At 37.5% G+C, this 10,902-nt stretch overlaps 2 protein-coding genes across 2 annotated transcripts; one reads left to right on the top strand and one right to left on the bottom strand.

The window, feature by feature from the left end:
• The first annotated feature begins 1,222 nt into the window (after window positions 1–1,222).
• On the top strand, window positions 1,223–8,302 carry LOC131334079 (putative pumilio homolog 8, chloroplastic). Its single transcript, XM_058368948.1, has 5 exons — window positions 1,223–2,567; window positions 2,648–2,810; window positions 5,569–5,732; window positions 5,820–6,078; window positions 7,756–8,302. The coding sequence occupies exons 1-5, from the start codon at window positions 1,651–1,653 to the stop codon at window positions 7,873–7,875; spliced, it is 1,623 nt and encodes a 540-aa protein (XP_058224931.1). The 5' UTR covers window positions 1,223–1,650; the 3' UTR covers window positions 7,876–8,302.
• A 1,228-nt stretch (window positions 8,303–9,530) lies between these two features.
• Window positions 9,531–10,902, bottom strand: LOC131334109 (peamaclein-like). Its single transcript, XM_058368986.1, has 2 exons — window positions 10,752–10,902; window positions 9,531–9,955 (listed from the first exon to the last, which is right to left on the bottom strand). Exons 1-2 carry the CDS (start codon window positions 10,831–10,833, stop codon window positions 9,771–9,773), a joined length of 267 nt encoding a protein of 88 aa, XP_058224969.1. The 5' UTR covers window positions 10,834–10,902; the 3' UTR covers window positions 9,531–9,770.

Here is a 10,902-nt window from a genome sequence, read left to right as displayed (position 1 = left end):
TCCCCCCTAACCTCCACCGACGTATACAATACTAGTGTTTACCCGTGCCTATGGCACTACCCACCCCAATCCGTGCCTACGGCACTACTTATTCCAATTGAAATTACCATTTGAATTTTGATAGTGGCTCAAAACATTATTTCAAATTTTAGATAGCTATAAAAATTTTAGAAAAGATAAAGGAAAATAGAGAAAATGATAACCAAAACAAAAAAAGTACTATGTATCAGAGAAAGAGCGAGAGAGTATGTTACCGAGAACAATGGATTCCGGGTTCCGAGTGACTTACCGGCAAGGGCGATGACTGTTTGTGGCTGGACAATCAGAGGAGAGGCTTTGATGAGAGAGAGAGAGAGAGAGAGAGAGAGAGAGGGCGGTGACTACTGGGGGGGTTTTTTTTTTTTATCAACAAGACAGAAGTTGATTGGTAGGGGAAAAAAATAAAATTGATGGCATTTTTGTAATATATTTGTAAGAGTGTGAGTGTTTTCTTAAGAGAGTTGGAAATCACACTTGAACCCTTGGATCAAATGAATCCTAATCATTCCAACAACTTGTCCCAATACCCTTTTATTTTATAATAGAGATGGAAAAAAAAAACAAGTTGAAAAAAAACGAAAACAAGTAGTACTGTAGTTTTGATGATTTCTTTCATTTGCTAACTTGCCTACTTACATTTTTATTTATAACAAGAAAATGTAATAAAAAAAAATTAAAACTTTATCTTAAGTAAAAAAGACGAAAATGAAAAAATGTGTGCTTGTTTAAGGTGGATATTGGACTAACTTGTTTAAGGTGGATATTGGACTAGCTTAACTTATTTTCAGAAAATATTTTGATTGTTAATGAACTTTTTTAAACTTTTGGGTCAAGTACTTAATTCCTTTTGATTCTACCTTGATAAGAATAATCAGGAAAGTCAAAAAACATATGAATGGAACTTGAGAACGGTTTAGGAAAAAAGAGTAATCTAAATACACACGTGCTATAATTTGTTATTAAACGTCAAAGTCAATGTCAAATTTTATAGAATTCAACACAGAATTAGTAAACATTTTATGAAATATATAAAATAAAAACAAAAAAAGTGACTAGTGTGAGGAGGGTCAAATTATTTCTAAAAAAGTAGTAGTAAAGGAAAAAAGAAAAAGAAAACGAAAACTATAGAGCAGAAATAGTATGAAACCGCGTGGGTTGTAACAGGAGGATAGATAGAAGCTGCGAAGCAGCTCCAGGGTGACAGACACCCACCCCGCAGTAGCCCTTCCACCTACGCCTTTCCGCATGTAAATGTTTCCATAAACTGCATGCATCCCCTCTCTCTCTCTCTTCATTCTCTTCAGACTCATATCAAATCAAATCCCTTCCTCTCCCCCTCTCTCTTCCTCACTCTCCCACCCATACATACACAGATACGGAAAAAAATACATACATACATACCTAAAATCCCAAATCCCATCAACATTGCCCAAATCCCATTTCAGCTTTTTGCTTTCTTCCTCAATTTCTTCACTCAAAAACAGATTGAAAATTAAATACCCATTTAAATCTCCACCCAAACCCCTATAAAACCCCACTACAAAATCCCGAACCCCTCCAAACCCTCTCTCTCTCGCTCTCTCTCTCTCTCTCTCGTGCGTTTTCTTGAAAATGGAGAGAAGAAACCCTTCATCACTCTCTAATCAAAACTCATCGTCGGAAAACTACTACCCAACTGACCGAAACACCCCTCCTGCCCTTGATCAAACCCTAGAACCCTCTTTCTCTCGCCTCACCCTCTCCTCCTCCACGCCGCCGTTTCACCCCGAAGATCTTGATTACCTGATCGGCGCCGAGGGTTACTCGACTCAGGGGCTTAGGGTTCAGAGTGCGGTGGACGGTCAGATGGGTTTTGGGTTTGGTGGGTCCGGCTGGAATCCGACGGTGGGGCCCCAGATGGGTCCGTATCCGACGGCTGAGAGCCAGCCGTGGCAGATATCCAAGGGGGTTAACGTTAGTTCTCCGTTTGGGTTTAACCAAGGGCTTGGATTGGTGGGTGAGGGTGGCTCTGGGTCCCACGCAAGCAGGGCCTACTCTCACAGTTTCTTTGACCCAGCCCTTTTCCAGTGCCCTACTGATCATAATCTTGGTGGGTCTTTCTTGCAACCCAAGAAACAATTGGGAAACCAAATCCCAATTCTGCCCTTTTCTAACAAAAGCAATTTTCTTGATAATTTTGTGCCTATGAACTCATATAATAATCTGGGTACTAGAAGTTTGAATCAATTTCCACAGTTCTTGAACGGTTATTCGCTGAAGGATTTGCGTGGTCGGATTGTTAGCTTGGCGAAAGACCAATACGGGAGTAGGTTGTTGCAAACAGAGTTTGAGGACCCTGGAGAGGACGAAATTGAGATGGTGTTGATGGAGGTGATAGACCATGTGGGTGAGCTGATGAAGGATCAGTTTGGGAACTACATTGTTCAGAAGCTTGTGAAGGTGTGCAATGAGAGACAGAGGACTCTAATGGTTTTAGCATTAACCAAGATTCAGAATCAACTCATTAGTATATGTCTCAACCCCCACGGGTACGTACGGATTGGAGTTCGTTGTTAGTTTGATATTTTTCGTGGTGTTTTAATGCTGATTAATATTGTTTTGATTGCAGAACTAGAGTTGTGCAGAGATTGTTGGAGACTATTGATAGCCAACGGCAAATTTCCTTGGTTTTGTCAGCTCTGAGCCCTGGTGCCGTAGTATTGGCCACTGACCCAAATGGACATCATGTGATCCAGCAGTGCTTGATTCATTTCTCAAATGAAGATAATAAGGTAGGTCTCAATCCTCTTTGTTGTATGTGACCAATCTCTCTTACTTATGTGTAAAACTTGTATAATGCTGCAATTTAAGTTGTGTTTTTAGTATCTTGTGAAAAACTTGTTATTTACGTAGTTTCATCTAAGATAGTTCTCATTTTGGGGAAGGTGGGGAAAGGGTCCAACTGCGTGAGCAGGATACTCCTCTGGTTGTTGACCTGATATGTTCAAATCAGTAATTCGGGGTGCCTTGATTTCAATAAGAGACCAACAAATAGGTTATGGAAATTGTTTAGTTTAGGTCAAGGAACTTTGGGCTTTATTGGTTTTGAACCTCAAATATTTTTCTGAACTTGTGAATTGCATGTTCTATGAGATCCATACATGGAATTCTTGTCCGAGTCCGAATCCTCGTAAATGTTGTATTATTACAACAAACCAAAACATTGGGTCCTGTGTTCTGTCTTAAGTTTTTTACCGTTTTTGTATTGGTTTGTCAATATTCTGTACCTTTCAAGAAGTGTATGTTTTGAAGATATTATGGCATTAAGTTGGATTTTTAGGTTCAGATAATGATTTTTTTTTTTTGTGGATTTATAGAACCTACTCTAGCCTTGTGGCTCTAGTCTACAGGGGAAGGGAAGGGGGCTCTGGGGGAGTTGAACACTTGACCTCATGAGCTAGAGTATGAGGGTTAAGGCCCAACCGCCATCCCAACTCTCTTTCCCAGATGCTAACGAGTCATTCTCATACAAATCATTCATAAGAAGATGGCATCTTCCCAATAACATTCTTGAATAAGTTAATAAAGTAACAAGTAACTTGGAAGTTGGATAAGTTATTGCTTTTTTTTTTTTTCCTTTAGCAGCTGCAGTTCTTGAATTTAAGGTTCGCTAAGTCTTAGAAAACTTAATTAACCAAGAATTACAGGACTTTTATTGAGGTATTACAGAGAACATGTTAATGAGTCATGCTGCACTGTTTTCTTGTTTGCATTTGTAAATTCTTTGTTTCCCATTCCTTGTGTTCAAAAGGCACGATTTGTTGACATTAGTTAACTTTGTTTCCCCTAAACTTATGTGGATATTGTGTTTTGAGCAATGGAATGAATGTACGCAAAAATTGTTAAAAGTGATATTTCCATTCAAGACGATACGGTTTCATATCCAAATCCTTTCCTCCATTGGGTATGCCCCTTTACATAAAAAATATGCTTAGTATTAGGTGGTCTAGTCTTCATCAGTTCATCTTTTAATAAGTTAAAAACATCCAATTCAAAATTAACTGACCAGGTGGCATGTCCTCCTATACTAATTTTGAAGATATAGTTAACCGGACAAGTTCTAACATAATTTGTCGTTGAATGACCTCTATGAGAGTCTGTCACACCTAACCACTAACCTATAAGCACTTTCAAATGTTCACCAAACAAAAATATAAGCACTTTTAAATGGATGGTCTAGCAGTGGCGGACGCAGGATTCTTGATGTGGGGAGACCGAATCACATGTATTTGTAAATTAACAACAAAATTTCATCCTCATATAGCAATAACACAATTTTGAGGAGACCTTTCTTCATAATTTTTATATACAAAATCTAAAATATAGTAGAAATATTGCGATAATTGGGGGGTTTGTGGGGATCCGGGCCCCTGCTTGCACCCCCCTATGTCCGCCTCTACGGTCTAGGATGATGCAATTAGCACACTATACATATTGGTTTCTTTTTTAGGTTTGTATAGCTAGTAGATAGTGAGAAGTGGATGGTCACTTCTAATAAGCCTCGTAATGATTTTTTTCCTGAAAAAAAGAATTTACTAACTTGAGAAAATAATACACCAAGTTAAGATAGATTCTAGTAAAAAGCGTCATAGCTGAGGAGCACAAGCTGCAAAATTACCACTTGATCTATAAATGCTACCTCAGTTGGTTAGAAACCGGAAACTGAAAACCAAGAAACGAAGATCTGCCGAACAATGTGATCTTAGTTACAAAGAACCTTCTACAATCTCAAAAGAAAGCCCACAGACCCCACAAGATTGGATTAAAACCCAAAAAAGAAACATAGAACCCAAAGTGATTGGCTCAATCACTGCCACCACCCGAGACTTTGTGCACCATACTGTCAATCCCTCATCTGCCACTGTCCACTTACCACCAAAATGACCACCACCACCTTCCCCTTTCAGAGCTAACACACAATCATATTTATCCCTAACACCCTTGCCGTATCACTTCTGTCTTCTATTCTACAGCAAAGCAGTCTATTTAGCTTATGTTGAACACGGTTGAGACATGTATTGGCACGCCATGAAGGTGGACAAGAGTTCTGTTAACAAATACTTCCTTTGAGATGCCCCTTTCTTTTGTTTTGGATATTTCACATATTGGCATCATTTTGGAAACTGTTTTTTAGAAATTAAAACAGGGGAAATGAAGAAAACTAAGGAAACATTTTTGTAAAACCATTCAAATAAATTGCTTTCAAAGGAAATTCAGTAAAACAACCCATTGTCGAGAATTCTTGGAAAGTATTCTAGTTTGCTGTTACGTTTCACTAAAATATTTCAATGATCTGAAGACAATAGTGATTCAAAATGTAAAAATGAAGGCCAAAAACGAACACAAAAATGATGCTCTTTCTTTTAAAATTTCATTGCTGGAACTTCTTCTGTTTATCTCACTGTAGTAGTGGGTGCTCGCAGGAATCACTTCAACATTCTATTCCTTATCGGACAACTGCTTATGAAATACTATGTGCTTTCTTTGCAGTATCTTCTCAATGGGATAGCGGATAACTGCTTGAAAATCGCAACCAACAAACACGGGTGTTGTGTGCTACAGGCATGTGTGGACCACTCTCAAGGAGAATACAGAGAAAGCCTCGTGGCTGAGATAATAGCACATGCTATTCACCTAGCTGAAGATCCTTATGGGTTTGTTTCTACAAACCATTCCCATTATTTACTCCATATATTTTTTAAGATTAACATAGTTATATTCGTACATGTTTTAATATGTAGCAATTATGTGGTACAACATTTACTGGGACTCAAGATACGAGAAGTCACAGAGAATCTTGTGAAGCAGTTTGAAGGAAGTTTTGTATCTCTATCATGCAACAAATACGCTAGTAATGTGATGGAGAAATGTTTGACTGAAGCAGGAGAAGAGGTATCTTCGCAGATTCTTTTGGAGTTTCTTAGAAGTCCGGATGTTTCGATGCTTCTAATTGATCCTTTTGGAAACTTCGTCATTCAGTCAGCATTATCGGTGTCTAAGGTAAGCTTATCGCCAAATTCATATTTATTCGTTCCCCTTCTTGTCTTTGTTGCCTAGGGAATAGATGGATGTCACACGGATAAGAATTTGGGATGTGCCCAACACCACTACCTGATTTAAGAACTAGGATCTTGAATCTTATTGTTCTTTGAAGATATCTAAAGCAAAAAAGAAGTCCACATTAGCTAGAAAAGAAACATTTCTAGCTTTTGCAAGGAGGGGAGAAGGAAATCCGTATATTCCCTTGCTCCCTTTTGATTTCAAGTACTTGCATACAGACTCACAGTCAATTCATACCTTACTATCTACAAATATCGTATGATTAACTCTTCAAGAGGTGTCTCATTCTCATTCCCATCTTTTTGACCTGTACCCAAATGTCTTACGATTAAAGTTTTGGAACGTCTGATCTCTAATGCTTGCACTCGCACCCACAAAAATTAGTTATAACTAGCGGATGTTAGCTTTTTGTTACTAATTGAGTATTAGTTCGTGAACAAGTTTTCTATCTGTTTTCTTAAATGTACTTATTTCTACATCCTTTAACTTCAGAAGGACTTAAAATTGGATGAAGGGTGCATTTGCACTTTAGTGAACAGTTTAAACCAAATCAAGGTGGCCATGCAAACCTAGTTGACTGTTAGCTGCAATTTTGAAAATGGAGGGGCCTTTGATAGTTTATGCTATGCAGTAACGGAGGCCATGTCAGCTTGCTTAGATGAAGGCAGTGGCGGAGCTATGTTGGGGCCCTGGCCCCTAGCCCCAGCACCCCGAGCTCCCAAGTTTTAAAATTTTTATTTTGTATATACCTGATTTTTAATATTATTGATAAATATTCGTGTATAGCTACTTATTATCTTCATAATTTTGGTTTGATTTGATAAAAAATTGGTTCTTTTACATTCTCATTTCTCAATTTCTTTCATAAATATAAAATAAGTACGTAACAATTGAAGTAGTCTAAAGAAAAAATATTAAACGATTGGTATAATAACTGCATTAGGATAGAATCATTTCAATGTCTAAATGTGATGTATTGGAAAACAAAAACTTTATAATATAATAATTATACGTTCCGATAACAAATATGTCTACTAAGCCACTGGATGAAGGCATTGAAATCAACCAAATAAGGTCAAACCATGACTAACAGCAGAGACAATACAAGCGTGTCATCTCTTCAATCTTTTTGCTATAGTTCATATATTCCTTATAAGAGATTTACCGGGAAAAAAATATTCCTAAAATGAACACTTGACAAGACATTGTTCACATGCAATGTATTTAAGAATGGTTTTCCTGATTTTCATATTTATTTTTTATTCAAAACTTCCTGCAAGAGTCAAGGCATTAGATTGGACTATAGTATAAACCTAAGGAAACCACATATCCCCATGTTAGATGGAACTTTTGCGGCTAGGATTAAATTCCGTCGGATATGATTTTCCACGAAATATAGGATATACATACCTTGGGAGATTTGGTGTTATTAATCCCCTCACTATTAATATGATAAGATCACTTGGGAATGGAGACTATTTATCTCCTCACTAATAGTCCAACCGAACAAAGAAGAGCTACAATTGATTGGAATTTGCAATGTCAGTGTTGACAATTTTAATTTCATGCACTCTTGTCGTTCAACTCTGACCTGATACTTGTTTTTGGGTGAAACAGGGTGTTATCCGTAGTGCTTTGCTTAACGTAATCAGGGCTAACGCTGCCATCTTGCGTACCAATATGTATGGGAGGAAGGTCCTTGACCGGCTTGACAAGATCAAGTCACATCATGCTTAGCCATTAACAAGCTGGCCAGTCAGTTCTTACAGAAATTCACTGACACTGGATGGGTAACTGACATTATACGTCTTTGTTCTTGCTTATCTGTATTTTCAGAGATCTCTTAGGTTCGGTATGTTGTGCTTATAAATTTCATTACCAATGTGACATTATGTAGTGTATTTGTGGGTATTCGAACTAGTTTGTACCCTGCGAGCGAGTAGGCATTAAAATGAAGGATTGAAGACGACTGGAAATGACGGAATAATCTGTACTGTAGAATCAGAGTGCTTCCTGTTGTTCAATGTTATACCTTAAAAAGTGTAAGCTTTTTTGTGTTTTTTGTAAGATTAAGGTTTATTTGTACTAAGTAATTGTTTTTTTTTTCTGTGGAACAGACTTTTAGGACCCATTACCGTTATTTGTACACATGGTGGGCTTCTTGTGTGTCTGTTTTCTTTTTCCTTCCATGGCTATTTGTTTTCCTGAATCTACACTAGTCTAACCTTGACCCGGTTCATGAACAAGGGTATCAACTTTCTCTTCGTAGCAGTTCAACCGTCAATTTAAGTACAACTGTACTTACGTGCAGCTATACAACCGTAAGGCTTTATATTGCGGGTGTTTGATGTGGTTTATCTCGGACGTGCTGCTGCCTAGCTTGTTCTTATCATAATTCTGCTGTGTCTATCAATTCTGAAAAATGTGAATAACTTTGCGTTGGACCCTTTCTTAGCTCGTGATTCTTCTCTTCGTTTATCAATTTTTGATAAATGTAAATAACTTTGCGTTGGACCTTACGAATGTGGATCTTCTCTAGTAATTGTTTCGGGCAGTTGTCGTCGTCGTCTCACAAGTGTGGCAACCAGGAAGTGTATCATTCAAAGAAGATACTGTTGCATTGTGAGAAATATCGCTGCGTCAAGAGAAACTGATAGACTGTCCGGGATAATTACTAAAGAGAAGTGATACCTTGAAAATAGTAACTGGGGTCTACCACGTGTATTGATTGCTAGTAAAATGAATTTCCTGAGTGAATGGGCAGATGTTGATGACTTGTTCCAATCATATATACTAAAATTGAGGTTCTTTTTCTGAAAGAGAAAAGCTCCAAATGCAGTAGCCTAGCACCTGTGCCTTTTTCACTGGTGGCTCATGTGCAATCCAGGCACCAACCATGGGGGACCGCCTACCAAATAAAAGTTCTCTGTGGTCTCTAACGTTGTACACTCTGCACGTGTCGAGGATGCCACATGAGAGAATTAATTTAATCTAATCTAAATGTAGGAGTATTTATGTTGTTCGTGTTATTCAAGTAAGGTCTAGTTTGGCAAAAATAAGTCATTCGGCTTTTCTTTTCTTTTTCTTTTTTTTTATTCAATTTTCTTTTCATTTGTTCGTTTTGCATCTTTTCTGAATTATTGTTTTGTCACGACTAGAAGAATCGAAAAAATAAAAAATTATGATCAAAACTCATAATCTTGCTCGAAACTCAATTCTTTTTTTATTTATTCCATGTGATGTGGGCTTGTTTCTCGTATTGGTTGAGTTGTGCTTTGTTATCTTGTGGACTCTCACAATCGATGCGGTATCTCGGGTTTGTACTTTGTGATTCATACCTGATGTAAATGGTCTCTCATTTCGATTGAAAAAAAAAAAAAACACATATAGAATGAGTAGTAACAATTTATAGCTGTATTACCAAGTAATTGAATCCACCATAGCAAACATATGGACCATGATAGGATCCTCTCTCTCTCTCTCACACACACACACACACATCATACATATATAAATTGCAAATAACTCCATTTTATTCCCCAAATACTGAAAAGACCTTAGACCCAATTTCTGAACAACTTATGTGTATATATTCTTTTTACCATGGCTATGTTATAGTACTGATTGAAATTCTAAGGGCACTTGGGGTTGCCCTTGGAATTCTTCTTGTCCCTATAGCAAGGGCACTCGTCCTTGTTCCCAGAAGTCCCAGAAGGAACACAATTGCACTCCTCGCAGCGTATGCCACAGTACTTCAAGCACCTGTCCTCCCGTCCTGCTTTTGAGCACCTTACCCCGCACTTGGAGTCACAGAAACCTTAATATATATAATTCCAAAAAAAAAAAAAACATACACATCACCAAATTAATCAGTAGAGATAAACATACGTACATATATACTACATAATTACATTTATATTCTGGACGATGAAAATAAAAAACATGTCATCAGGCCTTTGGTCCAACCGCATGGGGAGGAGTTTAAGTGCCTAGGGAAGAAGTCGATCTCAACTTCGAATGGAGTCAGGTTCGGTGCTTTGGTAATCTAATTTACCATTCGCAAACGCTGCCTAAGCAAAACAAAAATAAACAACATGTGTATGCGTGCATATACATATTGATAATTAGACTCAAAAGGATATGTCAAATGTGAGAGATTCAGACTCCTTTTGTCTTGATTAGGCAAAACTATAAGAGAAAAAGCATTTGTAGTCATATTTTTGTTGTGATTTACTTCAATTTTACGAAATTCTTATACCATGTAAACGAAACTTTTTCTTTTTTTAATTAATTAACTTCGTTCACCTAGCCAAGGAAGACCCAAAAATGAAAGTGAAATGTTATTCCTTTGGAATTTGTGTGCAAAAATCTTTGACAAAATACTATGGCAGGTACGAGTAATCAAGAAACGTTTTGATGGGTCCCTAATTAATTTTTTAGACGCCCTATATATATAACTCGTTATTTCTCCCACTAACAGCTTAAGCTTGAACAATTTAGTACGTCACATGCACATTGTTCTTGATTTTGGTTACCATGCATGTATTTAAATTGTAGGGCATCTTAGGTTTGAAAGAATAAGTTTTTATTAGGTATAATAATAAGCATCTTACTTGAACCAGCCATTGCAGTCTCAAGGAGAGAAGAGCTGAGAAAAAGGGACACCAGCAAGAAAGTTGCAAGAGCTACCTTCATCTCTCTCTCTCTCTCTCTCTCTCTCTCTCTCTGGGTGAAATTGTGTAATGTACTGAATCAAACAAAAGC

This window comes from Rhododendron vialii, chromosome 7a, assembly GCF_030253575.1.
Source record: "Rhododendron vialii isolate Sample 1 chromosome 7a, ASM3025357v1".
NCBI classification, from domain to species: domain Eukaryota; kingdom Viridiplantae; phylum Streptophyta; class Magnoliopsida; order Ericales; family Ericaceae; genus Rhododendron; species Rhododendron vialii.
Note: the sequence above shows the minus strand (reverse complement) of the source record. Positions and strands in the feature narration are given on the sequence as shown.